At 38.8% G+C, this 17803-nt stretch overlaps 3 protein-coding genes and 1 non-coding gene across 7 annotated transcripts; 1 reads left to right on the forward strand and 3 right to left on the reverse strand.

Annotated features, from left to right (window-relative positions):
- Nucleotides 1–278: 278 nt before the first annotated feature.
- Nucleotides 279–2491, reverse strand: LOC130714684 (uncharacterized). Its single transcript, XM_057564607.1, has 4 exons — nucleotides 2180–2491; nucleotides 1806–2006; nucleotides 1527–1694; nucleotides 279–916 (listed from the first exon to the last, which is right to left on the reverse strand). Exons 1-4 carry the CDS (start codon nucleotides 2441–2443, stop codon nucleotides 470–472), a joined length of 1080 nt encoding a protein of 359 aa, XP_057420590.1. The 5' UTR covers nucleotides 2444–2491; the 3' UTR covers nucleotides 279–469.
- A 103-nt stretch (nucleotides 2492–2594) lies between these two features.
- On the reverse strand, nucleotides 2595–2667 carry TRNAA-UGC (transfer RNA alanine (anticodon UGC)). The gene has a single exon. It is a non-coding gene; the product is annotated as a tRNA-Ala (tRNA).
- A 1814-nt stretch (nucleotides 2668–4481) lies between these two features.
- Nucleotides 4482–5604, forward strand: LOC130714816 (caffeoylshikimate esterase). The gene has a single exon (XM_057564775.1). The coding sequence runs from the start codon at nucleotides 4547–4549 to the stop codon at nucleotides 5516–5518; it is 972 nt and encodes a 323-aa protein (XP_057420758.1). The 5' UTR covers nucleotides 4482–4546; the 3' UTR covers nucleotides 5519–5604.
- Nucleotides 5605–6080: 476 nt separating this feature from the next.
- Nucleotides 6081–16007, reverse strand: LOC130714815 (protein TRANSPARENT TESTA 9-like). Of its 4 annotated transcripts, XM_057564772.1 has the most exons (21): nucleotides 15628–15992; nucleotides 15489–15540; nucleotides 15312–15388; nucleotides 15072–15205; nucleotides 14868–14964; nucleotides 14645–14702; nucleotides 13960–14068; nucleotides 13708–13831; nucleotides 13434–13620; nucleotides 12962–13287; nucleotides 12535–12623; nucleotides 12380–12450; nucleotides 10553–10663; nucleotides 10383–10448; nucleotides 8869–9006; nucleotides 7862–7967; nucleotides 7702–7773; nucleotides 7567–7625; nucleotides 7262–7421; nucleotides 6879–7045; nucleotides 6081–6771 (listed from the first exon to the last, which is right to left on the reverse strand). In XM_057564772.1, exons 1-21 carry the CDS (start codon nucleotides 15681–15683, stop codon nucleotides 6451–6453), a joined length of 2580 nt encoding a protein of 859 aa, XP_057420755.1. In that variant the 5' UTR covers nucleotides 15684–15992; the 3' UTR covers nucleotides 6081–6450. The 4 variants fall into 4 exon arrangements, with proteins under 4 accessions (XP_057420755.1, XP_057420756.1, XP_057420754.1 ...); XM_057564773.1 differs by having other exon boundaries at nucleotides 6081–6766; nucleotides 15489–16007; XM_057564771.1 differs by having other exon boundaries at nucleotides 15489–15995.
- Between the last annotated feature and the right edge of the window lie 1796 nt (nucleotides 16008–17803).

Here is a 17803-nt window from a genome sequence, read left to right on the forward strand (position 1 = left end):
CTTTATGGCATATCAATGGATAGTCTGAGCTGGAACAACTGGGATAATTCTCAAGTTAAGTATATATCATAAAGTTAATTCAAAATGCTTCTGCTAGATTTTGTAAATTTAAACATATATACCAAAATACTCAACAATGTTTATATAGTATATACAGTACATCAAAGACAACCAGCTTCATTTTCTTTAACCACTGCCCCATGATGAAGCAAATCTACATTCTACAAGCATCTTTGGTTTCATATGCATGGTAATTAGTAATTATTACACTGCCAGGCAAACCAAAAAACGAAGTGCATTAATCTTTGTAACTTTTAATGTAGTATGCTTAAGGTAATTTCCATTTAAGGATTTCCCTGTGAACATTTTACAATAACCCAGACTATCATGACAAAATTGGTTCAAGTGTAGACACAAGACTTCACATAAAGTGATCTCCCTGGTAACATATCTAACACAAATTGTCATCTCAAAATGAATAATCCTTTAAATCAGATTTTGAGTCACCCAACTCCATATCTTCCATGCACTCTTCTTCCGTAAGCGGTGGGAGTTGCCTTGTCTTGCGCTTCATATTGTGCTTGTGCCAGTCAGTCTTGTGGTGTTCCCTGTACAGCTTAGAGTCTTCAAAAGAAACATTACATGTGTTGCACTTGTTTTGCTTTGATTGTTGTCCCTCTGCTGGCTTGCTTGTAGATGAAATTGTTTGCTTTTGAAGTTTATCATTCAGCTCAAGCACAGATTCACTTGTTTCTTTGGACAATGGTGCATGCATATCCTCATCATCATTGTATTGATCTACCTGGGTATCCCCCTCCACATAAAGAGAGTGCGCAAGAACTTCAAATCTTCCGTGCATTTTATCCATTATGAAATCATGACAGTCCTTATATAGACCAGGTTCCAATTCAAAAATCTGCAACCCAAACAGAAGTTACACCAATCTTCCTTAAAACACGGTTAGCAGAAACAAGATAAACGATATACATATACATATACATATATTTAGACATACATACCAGACCCCCACAAACTTTTAGAAAGCATTCTACTTTGTTAATGTTAAAGAGGGATCAGGGATTAATAACACTTGTAGTTGAAGAATCATGGAACAATTGTACAAAAGGACTCCTCCTTTGCCTTTTTTAATAGGTTATTTGGTTGGGATGAGGGTGGCGATAGCCGCTAGGAAGGACATCCTAAGACTAAACTCAATTCTACATCGGTTAGTACTCTTCTTTGCTTTACACTGGCTAGAACTTACAAGAAACAACAACTGGATGACCAATATCAGATACAATCAGCTAATAGCAACTACCAGATATTTGATCATGTTATTTCCAGTTTTATTTTGCTGATGAGTATAAAGTAATAACCACAACAGATGCAGTTGAAAGAAAGTTACTGACATATTCCTGGAATTAACATAACTGTAGAAAACATGGTCTTTTATCTTTAAACCACCAATTATAATGATACTTTCAGACTGAAATGAAATCATGAACTAGGAATAACAGATGACTTACAACAGATAACTGAGAAGCAGATCCTTCTTTAGAAATAACAATTGCCTTCCACTCACTCAGCTTCTCTAAAAGGGCAGGCACTTGCTCCTCAGGAGCAGCAGCGCGTATTCTTAATGGACACCTTTTTATAGGGAAATGCTTTTGAAGCTCCTGAATCAACTCCAAAGCCTGTATTACAAATACACACACTCTTACATACCGATATCGCATTCAATACAAATAATAATCACCATCAAACCATCATAAAAATTTATTTAATAACATGAATATAGGAGAAACCTGCTTCTTGGAAGTGCTGTGTGGATCAACAGCAAAATGGATTTCCTTCATAAGGCGTTCGATCATACTGATAGTGTAAGGGCGCTGAGTCTCTGGATTGTAGGTCTTCTGCATCACAATGGTGGCGATGTCCCTAAACTGACTAGACAGCAACGACTCCCTCTCTTTACCAGCAACCTGAAGCTCCCCCTTCTTCAAAATCTGAAACCACAAATCATTTCTCACACTCACACACATGTCCTCGAACGAAAGCGAAAACAATCAAATCAAACCCTAAAAAACACAGCACTGTTCATATTAAACCCTAAAAATGAAGCAATCAGCACTATTGAAAGTAATTTACTGGAAATAAAGAATTGAATGTGTTACTGGACCTGTAAGCAAATGGCGGAGTGATCATCGGTACCGAAAGCGGCGGTGAGATCCTTTGACTTGGCGAGAACGCCTTTGGAGACATTGGTATAGACGGTGTGAGACTGCAATACTTCATCGATGTCCTTCTCGACGCCGGAACGCCAAGCGAGGACGGTGTTGGGATAGCACGCGATTTCGAAGCGGTTGCCGTGCTTCTTCAGACGCACCACCGCGACGTTGGTTAGCCTCTTCTGGCCGATCGGCTGCACTAGCGTCCGAGACATTTTCTCGCGCCTCTCCGGTTTCTGTTTGTTTGTTTCCGTCAGAATTGATAAAACCTCGCGCCTCTCAACGGTTTAGGGTACGCAATGTGGGTCGGGTTAGGTGAGTTGGATCGGGTCGGGCGAGAGGGAATGCAAAATGAAAAAAGATAAGTGGAGATGCAGGGGATCGAACCCTGTACCTCTCGCATGCAAAGCGAGCGCTCTACCATTTGAGCTACATCCCCATGTTGACAATTTACAAATATAGTAATATTTAATAATAATCCATTTGAGTAGAGAGATTAATGTAATTCACCATGTTTATGTTTATGTTTATGTTGGGCATACAATCCAAAGCACGTTAGTGTTAGGGGATGAGCTCCATATTTTAGCTTATGTATGTTAACGTTGATTTTTATGTCACCACAGCTAGACATGAGTCATTAAAACCAAGTCAAAATCAAAGTATTCAAGATTAGCTTGAGGAACAAATTTGAAGACAAGTCCAAGTCACGAATTTAAGGCAATCTAGATACAAACCCTTAACATCAAGTCAATAAGCACGGCTAGCTCGAAGATCCAAAGACAACACAAGCACAGGTCTTTAACGTTAATTTGAATAATGTTATACAAGACTCATTTGAAGTGACTCGAAGCATTTACGTTCAAAAGTAATTCTTGGAAGTTACTTATCTTTGTGTTTGAGAGTTATATAAACTATAAAGTGTATGACATTAGATTATAAAATTATATTCTAGTTTTAATATTATCTGTAGGATTAGCTACGAGAAGCTTTGAATGCCTCAAGTTTGCTATTACGTGATTAGCAAGAGTGTCAAGTAAGTTGACCATTTTACCCTTTAGCTTGATTAATACAATTTGTTATTTCAATCTCATTCAAGTTGAATCAATTTTTTTTTATTGACAAATGTTAATGGTTAGTTGTTAGTAAGTTAGAAAATCTCTTCAAAGTTCCCTTCCAGGATTCGAACCCTGAACCTTCCCCTCCCCACCCTTATGTCCCCTAGCTCTTACCACTTGAGTTAACCCTCGGGGACAAGTTGAATCAATTTACTTTCGTCGAACGAGCAACCAGGCTGCAGACTTTTTAGTCAAGTTCGCTTTTTCGCATTATTGCTTTGTAGGGATTGAAGAATGTCCGTCCAGTTTGAACGACATTCTTTCGTCTGATCTAGTAATTGATTAATAAAATCCTACTTTTCTGTAAAAAAAAAAAAAAAATTTAGTTTCAATATTTGCTTGTTTTTGTTTTTTAATCAATATCCACCGGATTGCTGATCTCTTTTGAATTGTCTCCGGGCAATTCATTTCTTATTTTCACATCTAGATAAAAGTAAGTGTTGATCAGAACACATTGTTCTTTCAAGTTACTTGTTTTCGTAGTTCTTTGACTTGCATCTCATTCCAGTTAAGCGTCTTCATTCTAATACAAAGACAAAAAATGATCTTAAGAGTCTAGAACGCTAACAAAAAGGACTCAATTTCATTGTGGCTGAGTTTACCTGAATCACTTACAAAAGACTTGATTTCTAATAAAACAGATCATACAGTGTTAAATCTCTGAAGTTTTCTCAACAACTAACACAGTAACACACTAAAACTTTCCCATTCTTGCGTTTCATGAAGTAATATTTCATAATATATCACTTAAAAACAATCAAAGCGTTAGTGGTTGTCCATTTATAGCCCCTGTTTATTCAACTATCCATTATCATCTCCGGGTCAATATTATCCAAACACAAAACTTTACCAAGTTAACATGTCAGCTCTATTCATTTTGTTGACTTGGACAGTGACATCGAAGACTCTACTGATCTAACAGGCCAACTACTGAATGGGCCATTTTTGTCATATCATAACCCAAACCCACCAACCTAATCAAATCACGCATGACGCACGCACCCAACTCCTCCAACCTCAGCCACGATTTCATAGTGGTGGACTGGTGGTGGTGGGGTAGTAGGTTCAGCTCACCCACCCCCATGGGTCCCACCCACCAACTCCCCCTCCTACTTCAGTTTTTTTTTCCTATATCTATTTTACGTTTCTCACATCAATCCCGCTTCCAATTCCAACACCGCAGAGTCACACAACCCAATCGCAATGGCACCGGAATCGGAGGTACCCCCTAACTTCTGGGGCCACATGCCGGAAGAGGAATACTACACCTCCCAAGGAGTCCGCAACACCAAATCCCACTTCGACACTCCCCACGGCAAGATCTTCACCCAGTCCTTCATCCCCCTCCACACCCAAGTCAAAGCCACCGTCTTCATGACCCACGGCTACGGCTCCGACACCGGCTGGCTCTTCCAGAAGATCTGCATCAACTTCGCCACCTGGGGCTACGCCGTCTTCGCCGCCGACCTCCTCGGCCACGGCCGCTCCGACGGCCTCCGCGGCTACCTCGGCGACCTCGACAGCGTCGCCTCCGCCTCGCTCTCCTTCTTCCTCCACGTCCGCCGCAGCGAGTCCTACTCCGCCCTTCCGGCCTTCCTCTTCGGCGAGTCCATGGGCGGGCTCGCCACCATCCTCATGTACTTCAAATCGGAGCCGGAGGTATGGACCGGGCTGATCTTCTCCGCGCCGCTGTTCGTGATCCCGGAGGACATGAAGCCCAGCAGGGTGCATCTCTTCCTCTACGGTCTCCTGTTCGGTGTTGCTGACACTTGGGCAGCCATGCCTGATAACAAGATTGTAGGGAAGGCCATTAGGGATCCCCAGAAGTTGAAGGTCATTGCCTCGAACCCCAGGAGGTACACGGGCCCACCTAGGGTTGGCACCATGAGGGAGCTTCTCAGGGTTACACAGTATGTGCAGGATAATTTCTCCAAGGTGACCACGCCGTTTCTTACGGCTCACGGTACTGCTGATGGTGTCACGTGCCCTTCGTCGTCGAAGCTTTTGTATGAGAAGGCTTCCTGTGAGGATAAGACCTTGAAGCTTTATGATGGGATGTACCATTCTTTGATTCAAGGGGAGCCTGATGAGTCCGCGAACCTTGTGTTGGGGGATATGAGGGAGTGGATTGATGAGAGGGTTCGAAGGTATGGGCCTAAGAACAATTCTCAATGAAGAATTTGTCATGTATTCGTATTTTTATTTCCCTGATTGGGACTCAACAGTTGGTTAAAGATGAATGAAACTATCTATTATATCAATGGTGTTGTTCTGGGTAGTTTTTTATCTTCCATTCTTATACATTGTCATCTTAACAGTTCAATAAAGCTTCTGTATCTGAATTGTCTACAAATTATGAAAGCAATTCCATGATGCAGGGAACAATCTTTTGGTATTGATTGGGACCAGTGTTATGTGTAAATGAATATATACTAACACTCACTTCGAGACAAAATTTAAAGAAAAATTTAGTGAAGCTGCTTTGATGAAGCTGGAGAACATAAGAACTATACTTTGTTGCATTGCCGATGAAGACAGCCTATTATTGAAGCTGTTGCAAATCTTCAACAACATAGCATGTTTCAAAATTAAAAACCACCCTTTTGTCAAGGCCAAAAATAAGGGGTGACAAAGGATGTACACATTATCAAAAGGAATTGCTGCAGTGAGAAATTCAAATAATCAGAGTATTAACACCCTGCCCCAATGCAGGATAATGGAGCAAGAAAGAATATGCTTACCATCAACACAAATTTATAAAAAATAAAGACCTTCATTACAAACAAGAGAAAACAAGGACACGAAAAAGGAGAAAAAAACTTTCCTGATGAGGTTCCCTCAGATTTACATTTGCTTAAAAGCTTGCTCGCAATATGAAAAAAAAGATTCAGGGCCTAGGTTAGAGTTGCTAAAATGAGAACTAAGGCTAAACTTACACATCGGATAAAGGAAGGCTAGTATACAAAATGTCAAAAAGAATGACACTGTACCAGTTACTAATCTAAAATCTGGTATGTATCTTGGGGGGCATATACAAAAGGGGCGAGACTTAATATTTTCCAACCCTATGAGCAAACAACATACTATTGTACACCAAGCCAGAGAACTTACAATGGATTTTGAAGTGTTTTATACAAAGGGGTGTCATCTGCAGGCGAGCTTGATGGATCTGTTGCAGTTTCAAGGTTGAGCAAAGGCCTTAGTCTTCTATGAACCTCATCACTCAGAAAATTGATCTCTTCAGCAATCATGGATAAAGCAGACTTGCAAGACTCCTCATCCCTGAACGCCAATGTCCATCTTCCATCTACTAAACCTTTTCTTTTCATTTTCCCGTAACCATTGAATTTGGCAGGATCTAGAAATGGTAAAGAGGATGAACGGATCCACAAGTGTAGCCATGTTGAGTGATCATCATCAATCCTGGGCTAGACAATGAGGATAAGTATTGATTGTTAGTTTCACCATAATTGTCAATAATACCAAACAACTTCACTCAAAATTAAATGCACAAGTTTTAGACAACAATACACACATCGCATCCAGCCAAAGGTGCAACAGCCCGAATGACTCCATAGGACGTCTTCAGTGGCAACTCTTCTGCCAGAATAATCCAACCAGATACTCCTAAAGACATTGCTATAAAGCATAAGTGTCGCTCTTTACCCCTCTCAAAGCATATTCTACAACGCACGGCATTAACTGCAAATGGAAAATATAAGAAATTTGACAACAATTAGTTCATTGCTGGTTTAAGGCAATAGCATGTAGCCTTCATCTATTGGCCAGAAAGGAATGACAGATAACATGGAACTTAACAGTGGCAAACTACTGTATACGTATACAATAAACTCTTCGAAATGCAGCCTAATTAAGACCAGTGGAGAGAATACAAGAACTGCAGTTCATATTACTAACCAATGCAAACTTCAGTGCCAGCCTTCGGGCCTGACGCGGCAATCCCAGAAGTATGGGCACGACAGTTTGTAGGGAGATCACCAGGAGGATTAATTGGAGGTTGCTCGGGTAAAGCTCTACCAAGAGTGAATAATTGAAGTTGGTGTTGTAGTACAAATACCTAAATGAGAATAAATACATAAAAACAAAATCCATAAGAACGACAATTGAGAATACCACAGTATTCACATTTTTATGCTATAAATCAATTGTAAAAAAATTTAAAATGTTTTCTTTAGGGTCGGGGATAAAAAGTAAGCACAGACCTTCACCAACTCGTGCATTCTTTCTCCAGCAGCCAAAGATGACCTGTGTGGAATGCTGTCTGTATAAACAGCAGAGAGATCATTTGCAGTAAATAAATGAATGCTGAAGGAAAATGAATTTTGAAACAAGCTTACCTTCTGAAGAGAACTTTCGTTGTAGCCCAAGCATGCAATCCGGTTCTTTCCGAGGAGATGACGACTCCATTGCTACAGTTAAAAACTTCCAGCTCAAGATCACGTAAACTTTTCAAACACAGCAACAATCAAGCAGAAAAATATATCATAAGAAAATCACCTCTTTTGCACTTTCTCCATTCATCACATAGAACAGGAATAAGAAAGTCAGGCCAGATACCATTAACCTCCTCAACAAGAGCAGAAGAACAATTCTTGTAAGAAACCTGTATTAGAGGAGCATTTACATAATTGGATTAGGAAAGACAAATAGTACAGATTACACTACAAGCACTGAGAGGGATTTCCCCTTGCTATAATGTTTTTTCTTTTTCTTTTTGATCATCTCTTTTCCATTCTTGGTATGTATCGTATTCATGAATTTCTACATTCATGGTTACAATGTGGCCAATCCATTGTAGAAAAAAGGAGTATAGAAAAAAGATATAATTATATATAATTATATATATCTTTTCATGTTTTCCTTTTTGTGTGTGTTTCAATTTGTATTCTCTTCAGCATCACCCCATTCCTATATTTTGACCTAATTGTTCTTTGAATTTTGAAATCCTTCAGGTACATTTAATGTGAGCCACTCAAATGAGAATGATAACATATCTAGGGCCAGGTGTTTTATGTATTAGTTGATTGTTCATCATTTAAATTATTAGCATATTTGCACAATTAAGGATAATAAAATTTAGATTGATGACAACACTTGAAAAGGAAGTTAGATTTTTATGCAATTTTGTATCAGTATCTTCTCTCAAAATGACCCAACTTCCATCTTAACAGATGTACTGAACTGATATTTCAGAAAATAGAAAGTAATTATTTGATCTACATAATAGCAAGCAGCAATGTTACTTTAACCTACAAAGCAATTATATACATTATGCAATCTTAAGAGAACGTATTAAGTTATTGTCAGTTTTTTTTTTTTGATAGGCAAATGTTAGTGGTTAGTTGTTAGTAAGTTAGAAAATCCCTTCAAAGTTCCCTTCCAGGATTCGAACCCTGGACCTTCCCCTCCCCACCCTATGTCCCCTAGCTCTTTACCACTTGAGCTAACCCTCGGGGACATTAAGTTATTGTCAGTATAGCTAGAAAAGTCTCATATGTTCTTACTTTCAGTAATTGAAGGTGATGGCTGTTGAATTCTGACTCGCTATAAGGAAACAGCTGGCGTACAAGCCAACCACCGTCCCATAGTGTCGCCGCAGATACATTAGACCGGCAAAAGAGGTTCGCTAATGCATCAATCACCTGAAAAGCACACTGAATAAGAGTACAGAACTAAAACATAACAAACTAAGATTAAGCTGACCTCCAAACGTTTAAGAAAAACAGAAGAAAAAAAATCATCCATGATTAAAAAGAACAAGTAACTGATAACTAGCATTTGGAGAATTCTAATTCTGAATATATGGAGCTTCAAAACGTGGGTTTTAAATGCTAATAAGAAGAAAAGGGAAATGATGCCAGTAACATTTCACCATTTTACGGCACAGACAAGCAACAGATGAAAAACCAACAAAAGCATTACAGCTCGGACTAAGTCTTCTGATTTCTAAATAATTAGACAAGTACATCGTAGATTAAGTACATTGCAGTCCACCAAACTAATTTAATACTAAAAAATAAGAAACCGTTTATGCTCACGCTAACAACATCACCAAAGGTCATGAACTGCCCACTTCGTCCTTATTTTTTCACAACAGGTGGCCATATAACACAAACGCACATACATTAACCACTCATTTCCAGTAGATATTAGGTGGCCATTGCAGCATAGCTGAGTGGAGCTGCTCTTGCCCACTCCTAAATAGTGTAGCAGAGCGCTTGAGCACTGCAGCAGCCACGATGCACAATGGGCGTGAAATTCCCTAAGTTAGCCCCACTAATAGAGCACCAAATTCGGACTTTTAGTTCTCTATTTCATTTTATCTTCAGTTGCACAATGATGCAGTCTTCAACGCTGCACAGCCAACAAATCAAGCGCAGCGACTGATGATCCACTATTTTTTTTAGGGGGTGGCTGCTATGTGCTGCATTCAAATAAAGTCAGTCACTTCCTCTCTTTTTCCTTCCCTACCTGCTCCCACTTAATGCATTTCCAGCTAATGAAAAAAAAAAAAGTAGATTATAAGAGGCTGTGTGGACTTAAAGGGTCCATAGCAGTACCTCAGCGGACTCCCTTTCATGTATTTTCCCCTCTTTTCTTGTTTTACAACAAAACCAATATTTTTCTGATTTTTTAGTTTGCAGCAGTGCCGCAGAGTAGGGTTTTCACTACAAGTCAATTCCCATCTATGATTTTCATTGGATACCTTCCTTTTAGCTTGTCTGATACAAAGTTGAAGCCATATTTGTGTTAAAAATCCCAAACAGGTCATGTGCAGCTAGAACATCAGTTAGCTTTCCAGCATGTGTTCCACAGCGAAACTGAAACGTGAAACCCAGAAGCCAGAAGGCAGTTCAAATGGGGTTGAGTGAATTTGGTATACATGCATAGAGCTCCTATATCCACTAACCATAAGGAACAAACATTGAGTATTCTAAGGTTACAGCTCCATGTCTTAAAAATCATTAGAAACTATAGAAATTGTATATCAGTAAGACTACTAAATACAAACACTTACCTGAAATCTATGTACTTCAGGGCTTATTCCCACATCAGAAGACTGAAAAGAGACCCCATACTGTTCCTGTTAGACATGGTAAATGTAAGGAAACCAACCAGGAGATTCTAAAATTGGTAATGAAAATAAAAATAAATCAACAACTGCTGAAGAATAGAAGGAATTCAAACCTTGATCTTTTCATGATAGACATCAAGAACACTGCCAATTCCATCCCTAGTTAAGCTACTTCTGGTAGAAAACAGTTGTTCTTCATCTGAACCCTCACCAACTAAAGCTTGCTGCACCAAATATGTAGTCCCAATCAAATGATATTTCAACAATGAAACCAAATTCATCAAAAGTGAAATGAATTGCCAAGTCAGCGGGTTTTGTACCCTTAAAAGATAGTTATCCTTTGGACATGCACCACATATATACACTTAGGCACAACATCATATAAAGGAGTATTTTGAAAAATACGTGACTCGTGATTTTATACCATCAAATCAGCCATAGGTGTGCTCATTCACAAGTCAGCTCTCAAGAAACTCAAGACAGCCTAAGCCACTCATTCTTTCATTTCATCAGTCATCACTTCTAAAAGGAGATTGTGTCTTCAAAACATAGCTGACATGCCACCCACATGAATACACTCTTCCTCTACTCCACTATATATCCCTTCTCACAAGTCACAAGCACCTCATCTACTCCTTGAAGGCTTGAACACTCAGCACATGGACCAATATTCATTCAAGAATATCATGCTTTGACACACTAGGCCATATCACATCACATTACTATAAATACCACCCACAAAATAAAATTTCTTTCTCCTTCCTCACACCCTCCTACTAGGTGTCCCCCCTCTTCTCCACCAATGGCAAAACTTAATCCATTGACAAGGTCCAACGTGAGCAATAGGTCTCTTCATATTGTTCATGGTGTAATTGAGAACCATAGTTTTCAACTTAGTATACTTTTCTCTCTCTCTCTTAGGTTTTGGCTCTTCTACATTAGGTTCACCTTAGAGGATAAATTGAAGAGTTAAAAAGGTTGAAAAATCAACAGTTGAAATTATATTAAAATACATGCACATATATAAGGATTTGGACCCTCTCTTCCGTCTAGCATCTTTGCAGCAGAGTATTAATCAATTTCAAGGGTAGATTAACCAATTTCTAAATTTGATACCAATCTCGGGTAAATTGACTATTGGATGCAAAATGAATGGTTATGGTTTTTGTTGCAGAGATAGAGCGACAGGTGGCTGGATAGGATCCGTTTACCATAAATAACAAACTATGAAAATAATAAAACCCCAATTGTTGTTTTCCTAATCAACTGTTAGAAGGAACCCTCTTTATTTTGAGCATAGCTAAATCCTCTTAATATGGTATTTAGAGGTAACTCCTATAACAATTCATACTTGGTGGATCCATTTTCCTCCAGTGAAATTTTTCAGGCTGATCATTTTCAACTCTGGTACATCACCAAGTCTGCGATGATCCCTTTTCTATTGACCATTTTCTCTCTCCACATGTCTCAAAGATGTTTACCACCCCATCCATGCACAGTTCAGCCAACCATCACTACCATTGCCTCTAGCGTAATCAAATTGACCCAGTCCTGAAATTTCACCGTCATCAGAGGTTCCATCTGCTGCCGCACCACCTGTCTCTCCCATTGGCCACTTGCTTCAACTGGCGCATGAGGGGAGCATTAGAATGTGTATTACTATGTCTAGGTTTAGTGTAAATGTCTAGGTTCTTCAATATATCATGTAAATAATGTGATTTAGGAAAATTATCTTTGTATTTATTGCATTCATTTTATAAATATCAAGCTGTGGTATAGTTGGGAGTTGGGACACAGTTTTCAACATATGTTTATCTTTCATCTGTCTTGACAGAACCTACCCCCAATACAACTTACATTTAAACAAAGAAAAGCATGCAAATGTCAACTGTCAAATGCTCACATGAGGAAAAAGGTCAAAACGGAAGAATGACGCATACCAATAAGAGTTTCTTGTGTTGTTTGCGTTGTGGAAGAATCCCCAGCACGTCTAGCATTGATTCATCAAGTTCTAAAGAACGAGAGAATGGAGAGATATATATTAAGAAAACGGCAAAGGATGCAATGGTTAACAAGGAAAAATCAATTACACAACCTTTAGTTTGCAGCAGAGTTGCAAGCATGCCTAAAGAGCCCAAAACATGGATATCATCTCCTTTTGTAACATATGCAAGCAAAACCTCCCTACATCAATCATAGAAATCCAAGAAATCTAATAAATATAGTCTAAATCATAACTTCAATTTTTACAACTGCACCATTATTAAATGGTAACAAAATAGATTTGAAGCCTATACAAATGAAAAATGTACCAAGAAATTTTATTTAACTGAAACATGTTTTAATTCAAAAAATCATCAGAAGGCTGTAAACAAGAAGCCTAGAACCATACTGTGTTCTTTTCTTTATACAACACAATATTATATATTTGCACTTGAATAATTGAGCATGCGAACTGTTCTCAGTCTTTAAAAATAGTAACAAAAATTATACATTTTGAAGTGAAAAATAGTAGCTTTTACCTTAAAGACAAATTTGAACTGCTAGAATCTTTTGGAATAAGAACACCTTCTGTTTGATAACCTGAAGAACTAGAAGAGCGTGGAACATCAACCATTGAGTGTATTGTATCACGCTTGGTAAGATTATCATTATCTGACACTTGGTATTCAGATGTGAAATCATGATCAGATGTATGGCCATTGAAATTACCCCCAGAACTTTTTGCAAAGGCCTCTGAGGGATAACAAAGAGCAGCAGCTATGGTATTTGCCAAATCTTTGATTTTGACAATCCTCAGGATGCAACAAAGTAAGTACAGAGACGTGACAACACCACTTTGGATGTCCTGGATAAATGTGCTACCAATCATTAATAAGAACAAGTTGCATAAGAATCAAGATCGGCATATGCAATTTTTTTCAAAAATCTTTGACCAAAGATGAAAGTGGATGAAATTGATCTGACAAAGCCATAAAGTGAATAACTGAATACCTTATCAACCACAATCTTCATGGAAGGAAGAAGAATTGGAAATATCAAAACCATCAGAATACTGTCTGTAATTATCCTCCCAACATCAGGAATTCCAGCAGAGACAACATCATTAAGGTAGTATAGATTATCCTCAATTTCATCTACAGCATCAACAACAGTAGAGGTTGAATCTGGGCCTGGATTTCTGTCACAGTATTCAGTAACCACAATTGCTCTCTTAGGACGCAAGGGATATTAACCAAGTATATGAAAGAGAAAAGAAGTTTCTTACGTCAGGGCAGTAGAGACCAGTCTACTTAAATCCATGCTCTGCTTCCTAAGAAATGAAACCAGGTTCGAGAAGTAATCCGTGTGAGGTTCCCTGGTTATATATCTATTAAGAGAGTCATCTCCAACTGAAAATTATACAGCAACGTATTAGAAAATTGAAATTGTTTTAGCATAAAAATTGAGTTCAAGAAGGAAATGGAAGGAAGGAGAAAAATTTACAGAAGAGGATCTGTGTGAAACAATAAAATCTCACCATGATAAACATTCAGGGTCACAGCTCTTACTGCATTGCGAACCATTTTCTCCTCATGAAATGCAAAGCGTATGGCCTCGACATACAGTGGAAATGAAACTACCTCATCCTAAATGAATAAAAAGATACATTGAAGACATTGGACCAGCTCAAAAACAAAGGCAGAATTAACTTCTCCCAAGCCAAAAGATACAAAGTCAACTATTAACCCATTTGGATGCAAACCAAAGAGCACTTATTGGAGCTTATTCAGTGCTTTTTCTTGTAGATAAGCTCCAATAGGTCCGTATCTTGACGGACTATATTTAAAAGAATTGATAGACATAAATGATTAACTGTGTTAATGCACAAAAATAAATTGTTAATGATCTCACAAGATTTGACTGTCACTGACTATTAACAATGTTTCCCTTCCAACAGGCTTCTGTGACAAAGTCATCCACTGGGGAAATATCTAAAACAAGTTTTTCTAGTATCTATTTCATTTTCTCCTCCTTCCCTTATTATTTTTTCTAACCATAGATTTTCAATAAAATTCCGATCTAAGTAGAAAAAACAGCAACATTTATCCAACTAACAAGCCAAAAACACCCCCCCCCCCTAAAATATAGGACCCTATACATTACAAGTCTAATGCCACGAACATGATATCCAGCAAGCAACATTCATGAAGCATAAAACTTACATCGTGAGTCCTCACAAGCAGCGAAACTGTATTCCTGTTCAGTTTTCCACTTATTGCTCTACAGAAGCCAAAAGACATATAACCAGAGAACTGATTAGCTAATACTATACAAATGATAGAGAAAGTCAACAAAAAATACACCGGCTTCAGAAAACTAATTCTATGAAGTACAACGACCAACCACCATTCACCAGTGCAATAAAAAGCAAGGCTAAAAACAAACCTTAAAAAGGATATGTAGTAAGACAACAGCTCTTCATTTCGAAAGTCAAACGAATACGTTATCAGGTAGTTCACATGCTCATTACTAAACATGTAATCTGCAAATATTTTTCAGCAAAGAAGTTTATTAATCCATCAAACATCATTACAAGCCATTTATAAACTTCTGAACAAGGAAACGAAATCCATTTGATAATCAACCTACATATAGCATGTTCACTTTTCAGATTCTGGACCATAATGCTGACTGTTTGCAGCAACTGTAGAGGAACACTAACAGTCCTGCTAAGTTTTAGAATCCGCACGAACTCGCCCATGACTTGCTTTTCCATGAAAAATCTGCCACAAGCCAAACCAGGATACAATAATAAACTTGCAGCACAACAACAACAATCAATCATACTAAGAAAACATAACATAATCATTAATCATCAAGGAATCTCACTCGAAAAAACTCGGGTCATGTTGATCACCATATATTATCAACTCCGCAATCAATCTCAGTGCCTCAATAACAAAATCCTTCAACACATAACACCACCACAATTAAGCAAAAAAGGGGAACGAAATGTCAAAATCAAATGAAGTTTAAGCTGAATGGGGGTGATTTGAATTTGATTACCTTGTTAACCTCATTAACAATCTGAGTTTTGGTCAATTGGTCAGTTAAGTACCTGAAAATCGAAAATCGAAAATCGAAAGCAGGATAATCAATTATTGAATGACCTAAGAATTGAAGCGAATATGAAGGTGTGACTGACCTGAGTTGATCCAAGGAGAAACGATCTCTGGATTTCCAGAATGAATTATACCACATGGTTGAAGAATCAGAGCTCAATTGAGGTCATGCTGCATAATCGGAATTGAAACGAAACTGCTCGATGGTTCCGAGCAGTTTCGGAGGAAGAGAGGGAATGCGATTTGGTGTGATCAGATCAGAGAGATTGGGGTTCTGGAAAGATCGTGAGTTGAGTTGCAGAAAGAAAGCTTCTCTTGTGGTTTTGGATTTTGTGAAGTGTGTTTAAGCAATAATAGTTAATGAACGAGAATGATGACACACGCATACACGTATCGAATCTGATGAAGCTTTGAGGTTTAAATAATTGATGACATGACAAATCATGAAATTATTCCCACTCCTCCTCAACCTCAATCATCAAAATTATTTTTGTTTTCTGCTCCTTGAGTAAATACCAAATGTATGAACTTGGGCTGAAATAATTCATCATAACCTTCTCCGCGTTTAAATTTCATCCTCAATTTCAAAAAAAAAAAAAAAATTTCATTCTCTCATAGGTTAGGTTGATGATTCAAATTACCATGTAAATTAATTGGGAGATTCAAAAACATTGGATTTTTTTTTTGATTTATATATCAAAAAAAGGAAAAAAGATACAAGCTAAAATAGTAAAATCTATGCAGACTCTTGCGGGATTAAAAAAACCCGGCCCGACCCCAACCCCGAGCCCAATCCAATTGCACAGGCAATAAGAAAAGAAAAAGAGACTCTCAAATCAAACTCACTCTTTTGACCAAAAAAAAAAATCAAACTCACTCTCAGTTATTCTCATGTGCGTCTCTGTTTGGTCTTAGCGGCGGCGAGTATTAACACTCTGTTTGGTCTCCACGATTTGTATCTAACTCGACAGTGTCTCTCAGTTTACAGTTGCATGCAACACTAACGTGTAGAGAAGATGGCAGAAGAAGAAGAAGCAAAAGCTCTCAACTATATTCTATAGGAGAAGAAGAATAAGAAGAAGAGGAAACGCAGCGGCAGGGTAGATTTGGAGAAATTTCAAACCACTATGGTCAGTGAGTTGAATTAGAAAGCAGTTTAGCCGCCGAGGGAGCTTAATTCCCGCAGTTTGTGGTGGCATCTCCAGGGTCAATTGGAACGTTGCTGGCCCCATGAAGAACCATGGCAGTGGAGTTCTCCTGCTGTTCCTTTGAGTCCTCGAGAAGAGCATATCGGTTTCCCCCTTGAGGCTGAAGGTTCATTGTGGTATGCACTCCATCATTCAATACATAAACTTTCTTATTCCCTATCACCATGGTGTGTTGGTCATTTCCCTGCTGCACCGATGTTGTCCCCTTGTTGTTCAAAGTCGAAGTGCCTCCCTTGTCATGCTGCATGAGAGGTGGGACCTTGGCTCCTGGCATGGAAACTTCCTTTCTTGTGCGTTTTTTCCCATGTTGGACAGCTACTGATTTGGTAACCAATTTATTGCCATCCTCATCATTCAACACGCTGCCCTCATCCAACGGTGATGTCTTTGCACTACTGCCATTCAATGGACCTCGTACAGCTGGCTTTCCCCATTTTTGTGTTTGTTTCGCATGAATATCCTTCTTTGAATTTGCTGGTTGTTTCCCCTTGGTCACTGCTAGCCATTCACCATGGGCATCATCAAGACATTTAATTGGAATAATTGGCTTGATTGCTTCATCCCTAATCATTGCATCATTCATTGCCTGGTCTGCTGTTGGAGTAACTGGCGTTACAACACTCACTATTTGTGCCCTAGCAAGTGCTTCACCACCCACCGCCACCTCCTTCTCCCGCTGAGCCGGTGGTTGCCTCGGCGGTGCATTGCAATTCCGCCCGAGATGACTGTAGCAGCCACAAGAGGCACACAGTAAATGGAGACCTTCATACTCGACATTATACCAAACCCCACGCAATCCAACTCTACCAAGGACATGCTTGTTGAGATCAATCTCTACGCATATTCTTGCGTATCTTCCACGTTGCATGGCCATGGTGTTCATGTCTACCCGGATTGGAGTCCCAATCGGTTTAGCTAGTGTCATAAGAATGCTTTCATCATAGAACTGAAACCCAAGATCCGGTATGCGAATCCACACCATGGTCGTGTTGATCTTGGTGTTTGCCGCCACAAAGTCCGGTGTCCATGGCTTAACAGATAGGTAGTGATC

Source organism: Lotus japonicus, chromosome 4, assembly GCF_012489685.1.
Source record: "Lotus japonicus ecotype B-129 chromosome 4, LjGifu_v1.2".
Taxonomy (NCBI): Eukaryota; Viridiplantae; Streptophyta; class Magnoliopsida; order Fabales; family Fabaceae; genus Lotus; species Lotus japonicus.

What these genes read in the sequence shown, in the direction of transcription:
- LOC130714815 (XM_057564771.1), bottom strand. Translation starts at nt 15,683, where the DNA reads ATGTGGTATAATTCATTCTGGAAATCCAGAGATCGTTTCTCCTTGGAT. An exon ending in AACTCTGCTGCAAACTAAAG is followed by an intron (nt 12,451 to 12,534) that starts GTTGTGTAATTG and finishes CTCGTTCTTTAG; the next exon opens with AACTTGATGAATCAATGCTA. An exon ending in GAATGCACGAGTTGGTGAAG is followed by an intron (nt 7,422 to 7,566) that starts GTCTGTGCTTAC and finishes ATTCTCATTTAG; the next exon opens with GTATTTGTACTACAACACCA.
- LOC130714816 (XM_057564775.1), top strand. Translation starts at nt 4,547, where the DNA reads ATGGCACCGGAATCGGAGGTACCCCCTAACTTCTGGGGCCACATGCCG.
- LOC130714684 (XM_057564607.1), bottom strand. Translation starts at nt 2,443, where the DNA reads ATGTCTCGGACGCTAGTGCAGCCGATCGGCCAGAAGAGGCTAACCAAC. An exon ending in ACTCCGCCATTTGCTTACAG is followed by an intron (nt 2,007 to 2,179) that starts GTCCAGTAACAC and finishes TTGTGGTTTCAG; the next exon opens with ATTTTGAAGAAGGGGGAGCT. An exon ending in ACAGCACTTCCAAGAAGCAG is followed by an intron (nt 1,695 to 1,805) that starts GTTTCTCCTATA and finishes TTTGTAATACAG; the next exon opens with GCTTTGGAGTTGATTCAGGA.